Source organism: Mastacembelus armatus, chromosome 15, assembly GCF_900324485.2.
Source record: "Mastacembelus armatus chromosome 15, fMasArm1.2, whole genome shotgun sequence".
NCBI lineage: Eukaryota > Metazoa > Chordata > Actinopteri > Synbranchiformes > Mastacembelidae > Mastacembelus > Mastacembelus armatus.
In genome coordinates this window covers 11668384-11689281 of record NC_046647.1, presented here as the reverse complement: position 1 = coordinate 11689281, position 20898 = coordinate 11668384, and the positions used below count along the sequence as shown (strand labels likewise).

The 20898-nt window shown below is 38.4% G+C and overlaps 1 protein-coding gene across 1 annotated transcript in view; it reads right to left on the bottom strand.

Moving 5' to 3' along the window:
- Positions 1–60: 60 nt before the first annotated feature.
- eys (eyes shut homolog) overlaps positions 61–20898 on the bottom strand; it is a 123602-nt gene continuing 102764 nt past the window's right edge. Inside the window, exons 42-50 of the mRNA XM_026309983.1 lie at positions 19337–19560; positions 11200–11372; positions 6814–6996; positions 5564–5730; positions 4614–4758; positions 2530–2704; positions 2136–2308; positions 1864–2025; positions 61–1363 (exon numbers count right to left, since the gene is read on the bottom strand). Coding sequence (XP_026165768.1) covers positions 168–1363; positions 1864–2025; positions 2136–2308; positions 2530–2704; positions 4614–4758; positions 5564–5730; positions 6814–6996; positions 11200–11372; positions 19337–19560 — 2598 coding nt within the window. The 3' untranslated portion in view covers positions 61–167. The remainder of the gene's footprint in view (positions 1364–1863; positions 2026–2135; positions 2309–2529; positions 2705–4613; positions 4759–5563; positions 5731–6813; positions 6997–11199; positions 11373–19336; positions 19561–20898) is intronic.

Here is a 20898-nt window from a genome sequence, read left to right as displayed (position 1 = left end):
TTATTGCTGCAATTTTAGACGGTGTTAACTATTTACAGCCTTTAAAATTAGCCTTTAAAATATTGGAAACTAAACACTGCTAAGTGCTACTTTATAAAACACAAGACATCAAGTATAACTTTAAGGAGGATTCTCAGCTATTGTAGAAGCAAGGAGTTTAATTTTGATTACTCCTCACTGCCCTCATAAACATTAAAACCCTCACTATTTTTGAGAAACAGCAATGGCCTGGTATACTCAAATAAATACACGTTTTTTAGACTCCCTTCAAAGCCCTTTGGAAACAATCCTGATGTCACAATTGATACATTTCTGTATAATTCAAATCCTCCAAAGTAAAGCAGACCCCCATAGTTTAAGGCCACGTAACGCTCAAAAGGATCCAGGTCTTCAAAAAGGATTCTCTTACCGTTTAGGAACACATGAATGACTGTGCTGTTCAAAGATATGGAAACATTATGCCATCTATTGCAGCACAGTGTGAGATTTGTCAAAGTTAATGGGAGGGAAAGTCTGTCTCCAAGATTCACTGCAATTTTGAGTCTGCTGCTCTCAAGCCCAACTGCGAGGTAGTCGTCGTCTTCATGCTCGGCCTTTCCCATCCACATGATCAAACTGTCATTTGAGCTTGTGCTGAAGCTGAAAGACACCTGTGTGTATTTTAAATTTCTTGTGCTGTATCCCAGGTCCCAGTATTTAACATAAGAGTTTCCCATAAACCTGAGAGTGTCAGTGGATATTTCTGTGTCGCAGTACCTCCCTCCCCATCCCAAGGGGCATATACAGCGGTATGAGGTGATACCAGATGGAGCACATGATGAACCGTGTTTGCAGATGTTGTTTGCACAGCTCACAGACTGGTTACAGACAGCACCAGTCCATGATGGTGGACACATACACATGAACAAGTCACTTCCAGTTGCCCTGCAGCTTCCGCCATTTTGACACACCTTGTATCCGCAGGCTGTTCCATCCCAGTCCCCTACATTTGCTCCTCTTAGTGCACCCGTCTCTGTTAACTTGAACTCTTGGCTGTTGAGTATGAGTTCCCTCATGCCACCAGTGAAACCCACTGGCTCTCCTTTAGTTGCATCTGTGGAGACTGAGCTCAGAGTGGGCACGCCTCCGATAAAGATGTCTGTAGCAACGTCGAGGGTGGTCATACCTTCAGTCACATTCTCTCTAACCTCCTTATTATCCAGACTGAGGAAGCCCTGATGTCCAATTCTGCCAGCCTTCACCGTGTGCCAGTTTCTGCCACGCACATCCACTCTGTCAACAGACTGCAGGACGTGGATACCATCCCCAAGATTATATCGCAGCTGGACAAACCCAGATGTCAGACACAGGCAGAAGAAGTCGCCTATAAGAAAAAAATAAAGCAGCAGCTTCTTACAAAAGGGTGAACTAATATTATTCAGTAGAAACTAGACCCAATACAACCTGTTCACAGTGGTATATGTTAATAGAGTTACAAGGAAAGGACATGACTGAATACAGTTGTGAATATGTGTGTTATTTCAAGACAATTCTTTCAGTATTTCAAAAATAAGCAAAAAATTAGAAACAAATCTAACAAAAGCCTTTCCACATGAGCAGAGCAATGTTTTTCTTGTTTCCTGTACCAAAAATCACCTCTGGCACATGTTAGATTTTAATAATACCACATGTTGGCATTGTTTTTGGGGCCGTCTTTTACATGGCACATGACATAGAGTTAAGCCAATGGAGCCAGTTTAGCTCAAGTATTGATTTAGAAATCCTTCTATGTCAACATTTTACTTTATGTAAAAGTATGATATGCTATAATACTTCTTGTATTTGTACCATTAAATGATTGACTAAAGAATTGAATGTCCTCACCAGTTCTGGCACTGAGATGCTGTGCAGTGTAGACAAGGATGCCATCAGGTGATAAAGGCTGGAATTGCAGCTGCAAAACAGTTCTGTGCCTGATAGTGGTAGGTGGGAATGACATCCATGAAGACTGGTTACCGCTGAAGAATGGATCACTGATGATCACAGCTGATCAGACAAAACAACAAAGCAGTTAAATAACTGACCAGTAAAAGTCTTACTAAATGAATACCTACTATATAAAGTATAATGATTAAGATAGGGTTCAATGATGTGACCTTTCTCACAGTGGAGCCCTGCGGTCCCCAGGGGACAGTGGCAGGTATATCCATTAGGGAGAGGGATGCAGGTGGAGCCGTGGGCACACAGAGGAGGGGGCTTGTGCTCAACATCACACACAGACACAGTCTCAGAGCAGAGCGCCCCCTTCCATCCAAATGGGCACTGGCAACTGCAGATGTGAGAATCTTATAAACAATTCCCCTTCACCGTACTTGCACTGTGTAACAGTCTGATATTGCAGTCTAGTCAACCTATATGGATCTACGCGCATAACATTTCAGTTGTCGGGTGTTTTAGATTCAGCAATAAGACCCACATGTTTTATTCATGAGTGAAATCATTATATATCATAAGAAAATAATCTAATAATGTCCCCCCCCCCCCACTTACTACACAGATGAGCCAGAGTCTACACATGTCCCCCCATTGCTGCAGTGAACGTGGACACACGGCGTGACTCCACACTGTCCCACACTGCGCCCAAAGGCTGGATGTCCCCCAGGCTGTCCCAGTGTTTGGAACTTTGTGTCTCTTCTTGTGCGAAACTGCACATCAAAAATGCACCCTTTGAAAAGAGAAAACACACCCACGTTCAAACTTTAAAGTCAGGGGGATATCTTTCATTTCAGTGATGTAGGGTTATCAGAGGAAACAACACTGTCTCTTTGCTCTGTGTGAAGATCACAGCCGTGCACAATAAAATGTGAGTAATCTGAACTGTGATTCCTATTCAAATAAGGCAATTAACCCCCCCCCCCCACAATGAAATAAATTATGTTTGGTAGATGGTTTTATTAACCTGTGACAATTTTAGGTTTTATACCAAGGACACACACTTAAATCTGCATATCTGGATTACATGTTAACTCCTGAATTTGGTGAAATGAAATCTCTGCAGTCTCCACAGTTCACATCCAAGATGTCCAGGTTTTTAAATCCAAGATTTCCCCCTCCCCTGCCATCATGCATCTCCCTCATCATATTTGCTATTTTGCTTTCATAATTCAATTTTATCAAGACAATATTTGCTTTGGCCTGTACCTGTACCTACAGGGCCTTCTATAAATACAAGGCCTGAGCACAAGCCTTGTAGTCATCTGCACATGCAGTCTTCCTTCCCTCTGCCGCATTAGTCATTGGCATAAACAGGATGCAGGGGAAATGTCATGCTCATTCATGAATATTCATGGCATGATGCTGTCTACTTGGCAGACTCAAGTGATGGTTGCGGTGCTGCAAACATAGACCATAGAAGAGCGAAGCAGATTCATCAGGAAGATTATAAAAGCTGGTTATTTTTCCTTTAGCTGCACACAGACTCTTGTAAAAGAGCCACAAAACCTGAGTAGCTAACTCTTGCAATTACACACCAGAGAAGAAAAGCTCTGAAAGAAGTACATTTGTTTTTGCAGAGAGCATTTTGTCACAAAACAGTTAAAACGTTTCAGAATATTCCTTCAAGTTGCTATGACAATCTTTAAAAATCAAAAGCATGAAACAAACAAACTTCCCAATGTCTTGAAATTTTATCAACAGCTTAAACTGAATAACTGTTTTCTTGTTTTTTTTTTTTTTCAGCAGCGACAGTTCATCCTCTGCCACCTTTCCACAGGGGAGTGTGGATCTGTTGATAACTGGGAGTGAAGTGCATTATCAGTGTGCTCACTGCCAGCCATCATGATTAGGGCTTGAGGAAGGTCACACAGATCTGATTAGACGCTCATGAGTTCTCATTACATCCCGAGCAGAAAGGTTATAGTTCCACCAGCGTCATCTTGCTCAGGTAGTACTCACCAGTACAGAAGCCTATGACAGTCTGATACAGCATGGGCAGACCGATGCTACCGTGGATGATTTGATTTTTGAGGGTGTATTTGTTGAGCAGAAAAATGAATTATATGATGATAAAATCAACAAACACAAAATCTCTCCAGTCTTTAAATATAAAAAGCTCTTGTTCACCTCAAATGGGTCTGGCATGACATTTTATAATAACAAGCTTGATTGCTGTAGTGCAGAGACTGCTGAATGTGGTTATGATGATATTCATAGTTGTTGTCATCATTACGGTTATGGCAATTTTGCTCCACAGCTCTGCACATTAGCAGGCACAATGAATGCTCTCCAGAATACATTCCTACACGGGGTCACCTGAGAGAAAGCATAAATGATGCTGATGGTGACAAAGATTATTTGTGTGGTGCCCTTGTTCCAGTGACTTATCAGCAGTGGAATGAATTTGCACACATCACACCCCCTGTATGGGGTGTGATGTGATTAAAGGGTGCAGATACAATCAACCTCAAAGCTCTGTTCTGGCCTCCTACACAGTTCGAGTCTGTAACTCCTCTTTTCATTACACACCTTCCCCTCTGCTTAGAAAAAGACAAGCGATCCTGAGAGAAAAATCCAAGCCCCAGTGCTCTTACTGCCGACAGAAGTGTTGGGTTGTAATAAAGATGCAGAAGTCTTACCTTGAAAGCCATGACGGAACCTGGAGCCAAGTGGCAGTAGTTCTGGGGTGTACTCATTATATCCACCTACAAAGAGCTGGTTGAAAATATTGAGGCCCACCAGGGGTCCTGGAGACGACCCCGTCCTGTTACGCTGTCCATCAACCTGAGACAGACAGAACATCAGTACTCGCACTAGAGTCTTAGGTCTGTATGTGTCAGTGTGGGAGCACAATTAATCATAATATTTGACAATATGTATGACCTCGCATTGATCACTGAGTAATTCAGTCTGTGTTCATTTATTAGCCACAGTAGCTGGGTGAAGTACAGTTTCATGCTCTGAACAGACTAAATTCTTTAAGGCACTGATTCTGCAGGGATCTTGGCCCTTGCTGACTCTGTAACATCTCAGTGTTCCTTCAGATTTTTTTTTTTTTTTTAGATACACTTAGATCATGATGTGAACATCCCGTTCTACCTGATCACTGGACTGAAATGATCGGTTCCAAGAAAATGTTCACCTCACTCCCTTTGTCAAACACCATTTATCAGCCTACACCATCAATACCAGGCGAGATAATGTTTAGTGTTTGTGTGTGTAGGTATATAAATGAAAGGAAAAGACGACTAAATGAGTGGAAGAAGGGGAGTCACTGTATAGTTTGATGAGATCTAATGAGGGGATATTGTTTAGCTATTGTGCCTCTGAGCTTGTTTTGGTTGTGACTCCTTTAGGACATAGTTTATCACATACATTGATCCATTACTCATTTTGTATATTCATGTATCATTATCAGTCTTTGTATGCACATTTACTACTGTTTGCATGATTTGTTTCATTGCTAAACTGTATTTTGTTGCACTGGTACCCGAAACACCTCACTGGTTAACTACCTTTAAATTAGCATGTAGACATGAACAAAAGCTCTTTTTTTTATCAAAAACTATCTTTCCAATCATTAAATTACCTTCAGCCATCCAGTTTTCTTGGATCTTCCAAATATAACAGTGTGAATGTTGATCTTGTGGTTCAGTCGATCACTGACTATGGCTGCTACGCCTGATCCGAGGTTGAATCTATGCACAACTCTGCCGTTCCGCAGTCCCAAAACGAGAAAGTCATCGCCATCGCTGCCTAGAAAATATATGAAGAGTTTTTCGTTAAGCACAGCAGATAACGATATCAAGATAACTTCTGCAAACTGCAAAGAATGTTTTGCCTTGAGTAAAAAAAAAAAAAAAAAAACCCTCATCACACACGTCAGCAAATATTTAGAGTAAATAATATATTTGTTTTGCTTAAAAGATGAATTTGAAAGGACTGTAATTCATTATATATTTTGCCTACTTGTTTAATCTGTGCAACTTGATCACTGACATCAAAGCATGAACTCTGCGTCATTCCTTGGCGGTAGTGATTAAAGATGCCACTTCATTAAACCAATTATCATGTGAGTTGTTCATATTTCATCAGTTTTTATAGTGTGCCTTTGAATTTGTACCATTTCCAAAAGTGGTGCTCTCTCTCCTGACAAGTGTTTCATTATTCATATTCCTCTTGCTTTGTTTTGCCTCCACCTAGATGAAGTGTACTCTCAAGAGAAAACAAGTGCAGAAGATCCACAAGATCTTGAGGTGTTTTTTTTTTTTTTCTCCCCTCTTCTCCTCCTTTTGATGAAATATGCTGGTGACAGTGACACAGTGGTTACCTGCTACCAAACTGACCCCACAGAATGGAGATGCTAATTTAATGTGATGGCTGCTGACAGCATCATGGCGCACCTACGTCTCAAAATCTGTTTATAGCAATTAACACTAATACTTTTGAGAGGCTTGGCTCATGTGCTCATTTTATTCTCACAATGACAACATGTTCCTTTTGAAAGTCAAGAACAATAAGAGTTTAGATGGGAATCAACTAATTGCTGGACTGCAGGAAAACTCATTATTAATGTCTCAAAATCTGCCAAGAAAGAAAATCCTTTGGGAAGCCTCTTGATTAGAGGACCTGAAAGGAGAGTGGAAATCTATCAGATAGCACATTAGCATACACAGCAGGTGAAACCTCTCAAAACAACAATAGCATTTCTTTTAAAATCCTTAATGAAGCTTGACAGCTAAAATCCAACTAAGGAGACATCTCAAAGTTGCCTTCCTCTTTTCATTTGACCAAAAGAAGTGTTTTAAATGACCCTGCGGGTGTCAGGATAGAGCTCACCTTGTCCTTTATGCCCAGCGAACAGGATTAGGTTGTCTTTCACAGCAGATGAATTGTTGGTGAGTGTAAACTTCAGTTTAAACTCGTAGAAGAGACTGAGGTTTGGGATGGAGGAATAAGCCACAAAGGACGTGTAACCGAAGTCATCACTTCCACTGAATCTGGCACGGGTTATAGTGATGGCTGCAAAACAAAGACATTTAAAATATCATATTTGTGTTCAAATCTGACTTGTGTAAGCTGATGTAGGGCCCATTGTGTCTGTGTGGTAATCTTGTGTGAATCAGGAGATCTAATTCATCATCTCCTTCACAGGCTACCAAAAGATGGCACTATTGCTACATGGAACATAGCAGCGGTTAGTGAAGTATTTTCTTTTCTGAATGCTATTAGATGATGACCTGTTTTCAAATACTATCACCTCTTCAGTCCTATTCTATTTTCATTAGTAGATGCTTAGGAAGGGTTCTGGCAAGCAAGCATTTGCTTCATACCCAATGTTCACAAGGGTAGCACAATAATCCCAGTGATTAAATTACAATCTCAAGTTTACTTATTCAGAACGCATGGTTGATTCAATAATACCCTCTCTTGTATTCTATCTCAGCATATCCATCTACTTGATTTTACACTGGGGGCTCAATGTAAATTTCCCCATGCTCATTCACAATTACACACTGCTTTTAACAAAGCAGAAAACTGCCCTTCTTCGCTGGATACACCTTGCTATTCCTCTGCAGCTCCAGGCGGTGAGTAAGAGTGGTTCAGACCTGCTCTCCGCAACTACCCTCAGCTCTGTTTGGCTGCTAAATTATTAATACATCTGAAAATGCTTCTGTTATCATCTCTAGTCTGGTTAGAGCTGTATTTGCCTATTGTTTCCCTGAACGGCCATGGTGTCACAGCTCCAGATTATTTTTAAACTGTGGTCTGTTTGAATGGATCATATCCATGAAGACATTTCTGCCCTGCAGTAACAACTGAGCTTCTTCCACCTGTTCAGACAGATAGAGTCACATGCAGATAGAAACATCCAAGTCATCTTTACATCAAATCCCCTTGAGTGTGTGTATGGTGGGCCATCCACTCTGTTCACTCATTGATGAATTACCCTTAAGCCTATTTTAGAAATTAATTATCTGACATGATATAAGATGATAGTAGCATATTTTAGATGACCAGGAATTAATACAAGGACAACATAATGTTAATGTTTCATCTTGTAATTATATAACTTTAGCAAAATCTCTCATCAAAACTGATTTATTTATGAGCTTATTTTAAGTGCCTATTAACATCTGTGTCATATCACAAGGGGAGGGCTTTATAAACACACAGTATTATCATTTTAGCCCAGGAAAACAGTTCTACTTTAATTAATAATTTGTAAAGGCTACACTGGTCAGAGTTTTGCCCAAACTGGTACATAAGTGTTGATTTCTAAGTCCTAACTTTCCAGGCCGAAGTTAGTAAAACTGCAAATTAAATATTTGTTATTTCTTTTTTATCCTGTTATATGTATAGAGGTGGTTAAACACAAAAGGGCCAAATTACAGTTAAATCAACGCCTCTGTCCACAAAGCATGCACATTATAGCTTTTACAAAAGTAGCACTGTGTTTCATTCAAATAACGTGTGGGCTGTTGATTGTGTCACTCCGTTGTGATTTCTAAAATATGACACCTCATCGACATCAGACTCAGAGAATACTAAGAGGTAGCTTTGAAACTTTGTATTTTACACCTACCCTGGTTTGCTGTGTGGGTTTGCTAAACATAATCCACCTAAATCAAAAAGGCTGGTGATAACTCATATGACACAGGAGGTGACAAGACTGTAGAAGTGAATTATTGTTTAAATCTGGAGGTTTTTGTTATTTGCACTACTCATTCAACCATTATGCAGACAGCCACCTATTCTCAGGCATATGGCATGGGCAATATGTTCAGATGTGTAATGACAGTATCAACAAATCATTCAGGTTCACTTGTACACAGTTATGTACTTCAAACTGTACAACACTTCTAAACTTAGTTTAGTGCTGTTGAAGTTTACTTGTGTTTATGTATGTGAACATATTAACAAAGGAGCTTATGGGTTGTTTCCATGAAATGCATCTACGGATTATAGCACCACTCTGTCGAATAATATTACATAGTGTTTCCACTTTGCTGGGTATTTGTGTAATATGGTGCAAACCAACAGGGGCGGCAGAGGAAAAACAGAATGACAGGCAGCACCAAATTATGAAATGCAATCTGACAAAAACTACATATACTGTATATGATGTGAATCTACAGAAAATCTGAAAAAACAACACTTTTGCTGACTTAGAGATGTGAACAGTATATATTATATTGTTTTCAATCTCAGAACAATGCAAGATTAACGGATACTTGACTCACTTTTTCCTGCTTTGTGCACTCAAACCCACTGGAAGTCAAGGACGTACAGTACTAGCAGCGGTGGTGCTAGTGTTATTGTATATTTCACGTGATGTATTGTTTTCAGTATTTGTCCTCTATTAATTCTTCACATGAAACTTTAACAAAAGGTAGGAGCAACCTGTGCACAAAGGTAGACCCATTAATAATGGAGAGGATTCATCTTAAATATGTATTAATATTTCATTAACTCCACTCTTGAGGCATTCCAGCATCAATAGGACTTCCTAGTCTTCCTTTTCCTCCATTTCCTGTTTGTTCTTACATGCACCTTATCTATTAAAGTGCACATGGGAAGCAAGAGCTGAAAATACTACATATAAAAAAACATATCGCTGTTTCATGTTTTCTGCTTTCGTGTGAGGTTTTTCTCAACCAGATAAAATAGAGACTTACTACCATACTGACAGCATTTTGCTAGTGATACCATGTGTATAAAAAAATGCTACAGGTACCAAAAAAAAAAAAAAAAAAAAAGCAGGAAGACCTTAGGAGTGATTAGTTTTTACTCTGATCTTATCTGATGTTATCAGGATTAAAATTCAAACATCTGCCACATACTTTGTGCAACACTGGAAGGTTAGATCACTCTGTTTGGCATGTGGGTGCTGAGAGTCTGACAGGGGCTGTGGCATGGCTGAGTGATTTATATGCCAAGTACCCTGCTGCCCCTGCAGTCAGTTTAGTCAAGCAAAACCTTTTGTTTCTGAGAGCCACATCCTGTGAAGCCTCCTCCTTTATTGTACTGCTGCTTGGAAAATATAAGATGTACAAAATTACTATTTGCTGTTCTTAGGTAGTAATTTTGATGCAGACGGTAAGTCCAACTGGCTTTTTTAAAAATAGTGAATACATAAGACTACTACACATTCTAACAGATCTGTGAGGTGGTACTTAGGTATAGCTGTGCTCTGAGCTTAATGTCACCATGCCAACATGCATTTGGTGAAGTATAGGCATTTGGTAATAATTCAACAAAATGGGGAAGTTGAAATTTTGATCTGACTGTGATGGCAAAGGAAAAATCTGTGGGTTTCATCTTCTTCTAAACAGAACTACATGTCCATTCACTGGTTAGTCAGTAGAATGTCAATCTGCACATTCCTAGAGAAAACGCTGCTTAAAATACAGCATGTCTGTGTAGTCAAGTGCAAAAGGAGTTGTCCAGTATATGTGGTTACTGTATTCTATTAGTCTGTCCTTCCCATGAGCTCAATGCCTTTCCTTCGGTGGAGACAAGTATATAACACCTGTCTTTGTTTCAGTATGAATTATAACCCTGTACAGATCCCAGTACTAATATGTGTTTTTATTTCCGTTAGATAACCACACAACTACTACAAACTGATTTTAACAGGGTCAGAATGCTAACTGCTCAGAAATTATCATTAGTCCTGGTTAGCCAGTCAGCATTTTATGACCCTTATCAAATCACTTTTTTATAGCTGTGTTAAGAGAATGCATGCCAGGGTATTGTGTTATACATTAGCCCATAATGAAAGGGAAAATGCGTGACCAGAGACAGGCAAAAGTGACAGGTAGCTTATTAAACATTGCTGGTGACAAGAGAACACATCAATACTTTGCTAAGATACAGCAGAAGCCTGATGTTAAAAATATACATAGGCTGTGTAGTATAGAGAGTTAGTACTGTCACACTACTGAAATTACAGTTGTTAAGAAATAAGATTTTATGAACATTAAAAGAATCCTTTAACATACTAAGCAAATCAGCAATGACTTTTGCTTTGAATATCTAACTGCTGGAGGAAGACATTTTTGCCTTTTCAGCACAATTTAGTTTCATTAATCCCTTTACTTAACAACAGGCTTCTACCAAGTGCTCAAGGCTCTCATTCACCAACTGCTGCAGATCAGCCTCTCAATAAAGCTGCTAAATCTACGTGGTGTGGATCTGTGTGAAGCTGTTTGTAACACTTACTGTCTTCACACAGCAGACCTTGTCTTCCGTAGGGGCAGAGACATACTGCCTCCAATGGAGATTTTGGGATGCATGTAGCTCCATGTCTGCAGGGGTTGCGCTCACAGGCATTGAGCTGGCACAGGCGGCCTGTGTAGAGCGGGGGGCACTCACAGAACCAGTCCTCTGCATCACTGTATGTACAAAGAGGGAGACATCATTAGTCTAGAGGTGAAAATGGACCATGCTTTACAGGCTCACACAGTGGCCTGCTGAACAGAGAGGGAGAGCACTGAAGATAAACCAAAGATATACCAAACCTATAACGCAGAAATGATGTGAAAAGATGCTAAGAGTAAATGCGCCAAGTCTGAGTATGAGATCTGCTGAAACACAAGCATTTGAGCGAATGTACAGATAGTGGTGAAGAAAAATAACAATTCTGTTATGGATTTATTCATCTTGGGTGCTACTGAGAAGGAAGAAATTTTTTCGCATGTCTTTTGGTAAACACATGCACCTTGAAAAATAGCAGCAGAAAGCAGATGATTAGTAGCGCGTCAGAAAACTTATAATCAGAAATTGCACAAGATTTTCTATGGCTTCTTTCCTCAATTCATATGTGTCCGTTTCTCCTCTTGGCAAGAAGAGCAGGGCAATATAGCATGCAAAGCAATATCCAGACAGGGACTTTATAAAATGCTTTAAGATGTGCACAACGTTGAAAGGTATAATATCAGATAGAGGAAGCATTGGTGGGGTTTCAAAACTATAAATTAATAATGTGTTTTGAGCAGCAGCACTGCAGGATGTATTTTGCTCCTTGAAAAACTGGCTTCTTGAAATGAAATATTTACATTCTGTCACCAGAGTGGAGCATTGCTAGATATGACTGTATTCAAGTACAAAAGGATGTTGTATTATGCTGTTAAAAATTCTAGTGCATGATTATTAACAGGCTGCTAATGTCAGCCTCAAGACTTTTTAAGGCACAATGATACACAGCTATGCTCTGTTGCTGCCAACTGTGACCATTATTTTCAAAATAACAGTTACAGATGGAAATTGGCATGCACTGAACAGAACAGCATTGTCATTTGTATAATCTTTGACAACCTTCAAGTGAAGGAATTAAATATTTAATGGAGTACCTCATGCTGAAGACTCCATGTTTCAGTGCTTTGAGTTCTGCTAATTTGTCCCTTGCACTGTCAGTCACTGTTTGCGTTTGTGTCTAAACGTTGGTTGCACACACTTTGCGTGGGTTTTCCTCCAGATGCTCTTGCTTCCTCCTGCAGTCAAAAATCATGCAGGTTCAGTGAATTGGAGACTCGCTGCTCATAGGTGTGAATGTATGTGTGATTATGTTTGTCTGTCTGTGTGTTTCCGCTGCGGCAGGTGATGTGACTGTGCTCCAAACAACCTGCACGGACTGACACGCGAATTAAAGACTTTGATATATCATTCATCACATGCCGAAGTGTAAATATGAATGGAGATGTTACAAAAAAAAAAGGTACTTCAGTTTATGTTCCTTTAATTAGCACCTATAATAAGTATATAAACATGTAACACATGGTTTATATCACACTATAATGTTTAGAAATACAAGGACATTTTCAAATGTTAACAGAGTGTTTGATTCAACAGTTACCACTTCTTCTATGAGGACATATTTAGAAATGTAAATGAGGGACCTAAAAAAGTGTTGACAAGTTCACATGAAAAACCACATGTAATTTAAGAGAAGATAAAGCATTATGAATAAATTGTCAAATGACCTGTGTATAGGCACTGCAACAGGCAGCAGATATTACTGTCAGAAAGAAAGGTAAGGTGTAGAAAGAAGAGGGGAAGTCGAACGGTTGAAAACACTCGAGTTTTAATTGGCCTAATCAGAAATTTGATGTGTGGGGTGACAAAAGGTTATTTTAATTTGCCTGAGGCAATCACTTTGATTACAAAATTGTTGTAATGTTTGCAGACTAATTTGAATATGTTCATCACAAATGCATGAAGTTGGTAGCCGCCATATCTCACGCCATTCAAAGACTGCACCACTACAGCATAAATTATTAAGGAAGACTAAGTTTTTAATATACTGAGTTCCAGATAAAATGATGAATAATTGACTGGTTAGCTAATGACATCTCTGTCAGCTAGAAAAAATAAGCTGTGAGGCCACATGCATTTCTCAAATTTCATCCCTTGTAAGTTATTTACAGAACACTTCGTTTCAAGTGCCTGTTGGTATGCAAATACACTTCTACACTAAAGCACTGATGAGGCTCTGCTGCCATGACAGTCTTCAGTTCTTGAGATGAAAGCATTTAGCCTGCTTCATCTTTTGTTAAAATAAAAGGACCACTGGGTTTAGGAGACATTATTTATAGAGAAGAACTGTTTTGGTAGCAAAATGCCATTTTCTTTCCAGTATTGTAAACAGCCAACTGGAGAGCGTCACACTACAGACAGTATGATTCTTGGTGAGTGGGAGTAAAAACTCATGATGAATGATGACTTGTTCTTCACTCAATTATTTGTTATCTGAATTTTAATATGAGCAAAGGGATGAAGTGGAATTTACACATGGCATTCACCTGGCTTACACCTTCACTCTAGCTCCTGTTTGAGCAGACGGATGTTCGATATTTCCCCGACCTCTTCCAGACACCCTTGCAAACATTTCCTTGGCGGTGAAGATGGGTGAAGTCTGTTAAGTCTCCATCACAGAGTCTTTTGAAACAAACTGCCATAGAAAAGCGTACTTTAGATGATACTTGAAATAAAATTCTTACAAGACATAAAGTGTGAGGGAACTTTTCTCAAGGGATCAGACAATAGTTCTCGGTCCAACCGAGGAGACGCTGCACTCAGCAGAGAGCTGTTTCTCTTAAACACTTTTAAAGTATAGTAACATTTAAACTCTACACTGTTCTATTTATTTATTTATTTATTTTTACATTCCTAAATTGCTGATAAAGTGACACACATGTAATGAAACAACCTTAGCAGACCTTTAAAATGCATTGCCTCCATTTCTCAGAAAAAAGTTGTTACATATGGCAAAACTAATTTGCTTCACACTTGAGTTGGCCTCTCTAATGGGTGAGATTTACAGATTTTTATTTATTTATTTTTTTATACATGCCCATTACCCTGGACTGGTTATACTGTTATATAGCACTATCACTGGTTTTGGTCTCGCCAAGACATAGAGCTGTCCTCTAGCCAAGTGATGTGAAGTTTTGAATAAAAGAGACCTAGTATTTAGCAAAGGAGAAATACAGCAAAATTATGTAGTATGGCTGGAACCAAACCTGAAGCAGTGTTTGAAAAGGGGAAGGAGACAAAAAAAAAAAAAAACAAAAAAAAACCCCAGACATGACAGGGTGAGAGACAAGAAAAAAAAAATGTCTGACAGAAACAGCCATTAGTTAAAAAAAAAAAAAATACTGAGTCTGGCTTGTGCTGGCTGACTAAAATAAAGAATAAAATAACATGATGTTTAGACTCTTCACTGGAGAGAAGAGACTCCTTTAAATGGAGATCACAATGTTTTTACACACATGCACCTGCTGATTATGCGCACACACAATACCTAACACAAACCATTACAGAACCTTGTGTCTGGCATAATTAACTTTCATTTTGTTTACTCATGATCACAGAATAATTTCATTTGTGGTTTATTAGTAATTTAGGCAGTTTTTATTTTGCTTTAAAGAAATGTTTGACCAATGCAGATAGCTGTGCTGTATTTCTACTCTTCGTACAAAATTATCATTGCAGAGTGTTGCGCATGTTTTCACAATTACAAGGTAATAATTCATTATTTTATGCTGAGAGATTATGAAACATTCAGACTTTACAGTGTTAGATAAAATTCAGTACTATGCAGTCTATGGTAAGACTCCCATTCAGTCATTTTAGAGGAAAAAAAAAAAAAAAAATAAAAATCTGATGTGGTGTCCTGGAGACCTTATTCAGTCAAATCTCATGAAGCTAGTTACCAGCAGCAGCAACAGCAACCTGTGACACTGCCAAGATTCAGAGCTCTGCTCCAACAGCTCTGACACATGCTCTTGCTTCAGACATCCATGTACTTATACATCCAAGTAAACTTCACAATAAAATAACTAATTTTCTAACTTAATTCAAACTTAAGGCTGATGAATCTGTCATTTTTTATTTATTTTTTTAAATTAAAATTTGCTATTTGGGAACGCAAATTTATTGGCTTATTTCACTTCACTTTACTTAAAGTCAGAGGTCTAAAAAAAGGTCAATTCTAATAGAAAAACTAAAAGCAGAAGCATTACTTCTTTCTGTGTAATTTTCATATTGAGTTATCTGCGACTTATCCCCGAGTCCTTTAGAAAAAAAACGGTAATTATTATTTTAAGTATGTCAAGGTTACACAGAAGCAGATTTTTATGACAAGAAAATGTCTGTGTATAAAAATAACCAATCTGGTCAAAAAACACACTCACACAGTTGTTTTGAATACACTTGTCCTCCAAATTCAAAGACAAGTGCAATAAACACTGTAATGAGCAAGTTTTCTCAGGAAATATTCTTAAGGGAATGAAATCGCATACAGGATGATAGCTATGTTTGTTTATCATGGTGAACTAAAATAATTATATTGTGGACCTTGAGTTATTTTATAGGTACTTTGAAACAAGTAAAGCTCGCTCTCTGGTTAAGATACAATTGGTCTTATTTTCTTAGTGTAGATCACTTGCAGGCAGAGAAATGGAACATCACCGTTAAGTTTAGGTTTGTGTGCCATCGAAGCTGGACCACCACAGAACGACAAAGGCACCGATTCTACTGCAGCCACTTAGCAAAAAGTGATTCTGCCTCCATGAATTCAAGGAGCTATAATTATTACTTTTATCTTAAGAATTAATCAAGACCAAATGAAAGGTGTTAAACAGTTGTATAACAGCAGTGACAGAAAATTAATTAATTACCAGAATCTGCATCCACCTTTCTCTGTCTTTCAGCTCATAGTTCTTATTGTCAGGCTTGTAAATTCCCTGTTCTGGGCCACAAATCTGTACTTCATATTCGGAGCCAAACAGCAGACAGAGAGAGAGGTTTGTGACTGTGTTATGAACACAGTGGAGTATTTAGCAGCTGAAGACTGATGCATTTTTCTCAGGAGATGGCAGAATCAAGAACCAGAGCTCCAAGGAGAGTGAATATTAGACTACTGTCATCAGACAGCCGGAAACAGGAGAGTTAATCATCACTAATATTGCTTTGCACATTAACACGTTATATATTGATTGTTAAATCCAGACATGCAATTAACACAATATTACAAAAAAAATACAGCAACAAACATAGAAAAAAGGCTCAAGTTTCTGTGTTTGATGCTATTGACATTGGGTCTCGAATTTAAATGCCTTATTACTGCTATTCGTATCAAACAAGGGCTCAAACATTTGATACAAAATATTCCAAAAAATCTGTACACATCTTGGTGCAGTATGCAGTACATGGTGTCTAATCCAAGTTCCCACTCTCTTGCTACAGACACCCTGCATGAATCTGCCACCTGCTCCCACAAAAGGTTCACCAACCTGCCCTGACAGAAGCACAAAGAGAAACCATCAGCATCAGCACCCCAGCAGGACATTCACAGTCAGGGAATAAAGGGACCCAGGTGCAAATCTCTTCACAACACACCCACCACAAGTGGGCACAAGGACATCTGTACATCTGTATGCGAATTGCGCAGTTGTATATATTTATCTAATTGTTTAATCAGGAGATAATGACATGTTGCATTTCATAACTAACTGGGAGACTTCATAAATACAGACATACACATTTCCCTCTGATTAAATATTCTTTTCTTTTTTTTCCTAATGTTCTTGTAGGAGGCAGAGCAAGGTTATTTGCAGCACCAATCTCCATGTGCCTCTGACTGCTTTAATATTTCCATCTGCTGTTTTTATCATTGGTCTAATGACATGGTCGGTGTAACCTGGAGCTGAGGTCTATAAATGACATAGATATCAGACATCACAGAGCTTGCACTGAAGAATAAAAAGAACACAGTCTTTAGATGCTGATTGCCTGGCTTTTCACAGTGATGTTACTTGGATACCTAATATATATGTATCACCTACCAACTGCAGGCTATTATTCTCTGGGGCTTAATATTGATATTTCTACATGCCTAAGTGAACAGAAAAGAGGCCATTGCTGGAATCACCTCACCTGAACCCACAATCAGACTCCTTATTCATCTTATTATACCATGACAGCATAATCCATGACAACTAACAGGATGAGCAGAGTTCTGTGAACTCCTGATGACCCCTGCAAGCTGTGTGGTTCAAGAGGATACTACATTAACGCATATTCATCACAGAGATAATTGCAAGGCCCACTCTTTCACACATGACAAGCCAATGTGACCACAATGCCACTGGCTCTTAATTGATATTCTTAAGAGTCATTTATATTCCAATATTCATTGTGCCCTTTTTTATTTTCTGTTTAATAAATGCAACTATTAATTGATAGTGTCATAACACAATGAAGCAGACATTTAGGGCAGCTATTTTCTGGACTACCTAAGGTGAAGAAGCATCATATGGAGTTAATTCATACTTAAAAAGACAGGGTGCTGGTAAGTGAAGTGAGATTGCAGTCTGATTAACTATACTAGAGTATATACTAAAAGTTCAATGAGGAAGGGACCTTCACATATTGGGCCCAGCACAAGGAACAAAAATTAGCCCATGAATTCCCTTTAATTGGCGTTAAAAGTACTGTAGACTTAGAAATGAGTGGATAGAAAAAGGACGACTACATTACTTAGCTATTCAAAGAATACTGAAAGGTAGTGACTGTAAATCCTTATTATGCGTACATACTACTTTACTACTACCTCACCAAAGTATTTGTAGAAGAAAGTGGCATTTAATTATATAAACTCTAAACTCTTTCCAGACGATATAGTGAACTTTACAAACTGAGCAGACATGTAATGGGAATAATGTTGATTTGGAGTCATGTTTAAAATAACCTGATGAGTCAAATTCCAACATTCACTATTATTTTAGACCTATTTTCTCTCCACTGAATCCTAAAGGTAATATCAGGCCCTTCAGCCGCTATATGTTTGACTGGCTGGTGGCTAACTTTGCCAGCTGCACTGGAAATGATATTAATAAGGTGAGTGAATGAAAACGCTGTGGGCTGTAAAAACCAAAACCATTTTTAATGTAAAAAAATGGATTATAGCAGTTTTAACATTTAAGTTTCTCTTGTGCCAGATACATTAGTTGTGATAAATGTTGTATAAGGTCAAAGCCAAAACCAGAAACCATGACTACATGACTCCTTTTACATCTCAGAGATCAAGCACATTTAGCAAACATCTGTTTTTGTACATTTACTTTGTGTTGTGCTTGTAATTTGGTGCTACGTTACAACACTCAACAGTGAAAATTTTATGACTTACTGACTTGCTTATTTGCAAACACTTAACTTCCATATTGCATTTTCCCATTATGCCTAGAAGACAAAAAAAATAATAATTTTAAAATAGAAAATTCGGAATTTGTATTCCTAATCAATTTATATTGATTTTAACATTGAGTGACAGTCCAATATTGCAGTTAGCCTACACTCAAATTAGTTTAATGCAGATAAGATAAGCTTGACGACTGAACAGCTCTGCATTAAGAAATGGTCGATGCGAGGAAAAGCTGCTGTTGCCAAAACTGTCATTCACTAGCTGGCTGACAGGATGAGTGTGTGTTCAAAACTTCCACTGCACAGCCACAGCTCCATTCATGGTTTTAGAGATTGGGGAAACAATTTGAACAGAATTATATATTTTTACAAGGTAAAATGTTTGGCTTTGACAGTCCTGCTACATTTTTGAGAAAACAGCAGTTGCAATGTCACTCATACATAGTTTTTTTTTTTATGAGCTCAACACTCCTTTCTTCTGTTTGACAAGTATGTCCATAAAGCCATAATGCTCTGCTAAACTGCCTCATTTCTGGGGTAATACTTTGTGTGCTCGATACTATTATTACATAAGAAAAATACTCTACATCAGAGGCACTGTTTTCTATTGCAGGTAATTAGGTAAACTCTAAGAAGTGAAAAATGCGAATTCTACCTGACACAAGTTCCTCCATTACGACAAGGAAGGTGTTGGCAGACAGGCGGGTCGCAGTTCCTGATGTTTCTCCCTCTCACTGCCTCACCCACCAGGTAAATCTCCTTTGAGTTGACCTGAAGGTCCCTGATACAGCCAATGAATCTCCTTGCTTCCTTTGCATTCCTGTCAAGCACCTCCCAGCGGGACGAAACAGCCCCAAGAAATATGGGTCCAAAGGTTCCCTGCAAAAAACAGTGTAAAGCCAGTGATCAGTGTTACCACTTAGTAAATCACACTAAATCATACAGTATGCATTCCTGTTCGAGAGAGAGATTTGCAGCTAAAAACAGCTTCTCAAATGCATTGGAATACATTAACATTATTACATTAACACATGTATTATGTGCATTAAGATGAACAAGAAAGATTAATGCTATCAGCTACTGTTACTCTCCAGCTTAATGTGGTTTTATAATACCTTAGACAAGAAATTGGAGTTATGATCTTTTCTTTTTTCAGCCCTGACACCATATGATAATACACGCCCTAATACAACGAGAGAGACGTTAACATATCTAAAAAAAAAAAAATGCTACAAGCTTTCTTTGATGTGCAAGGTAATTGGGCAGAATTCATGTAGATAAATTCTGTGGACCTGCAGCTTATCCCACCATAACGGTCAATTTAACAAGTAAGGAATAATTGTGTCTACCAAAGTAGAGCCGCATAAAAAATGTAGCACAAGACCCTGTGATATTAGCAGTGAATCACATATTTCATTCACAGCATTGACCAAATGAATTCTGAATGCTACTTTCAGTTCAGAAGGTTTACATAACACTTTCTCATACTCACATCACGCATAATAATTGAGAAAATCAACAGCCCTATTACACATTCTTCCATATTATGTAACACACGGTGATGGTAATTTTTTCAAAATAAAACTTGCCAAACTGAATGGGACTCTTGTTTTAATCTGAGCTGTAATTTTGCATGTATTAAATGGTGATAGCAGGACTTGATATGTATAAAATATTTATATTTAAATAATATTTATATAATATTTTGTGTAGTTTTAAAGCTATGCTGATGATATCCAGGTTTGTATAAAATATGTGACAAAAAACTGTTTTAGTCATTACAGATATGACTTTCCTATTTCTCGTCAAGTCAGAATGCGTATGTCTTTGATGTCCCTCCGATGCAACATTCGTCATGACTCCATGCCGACACTGGAGGAAAGGTGTTGGACAGCTGCAGTGGAGGTTTTCAGAGGAGGCACACTGAGTGTAAGACCACATTATCATTTGACGTGTTGGTTTAATGCAGGCATTAAACTGCATAACTGCTGCATATTTAAAAGTCTATATAAGAAGACAGCAATAACAGGGTTCACAGGAATGCATATAGGAATGTCACAGCAAAGTTAAGAGGCATAAATATATCTTTAACAAAGCTGAAGATGCAAATAAAATAAGCAGCCGTGGTGGAATATTTTCCCATTGAGCTAAACCATATTTTATGTGACGCAACTGGTGATGAGACACTGGAGCTGCATGATGACAGCGGACTGATAT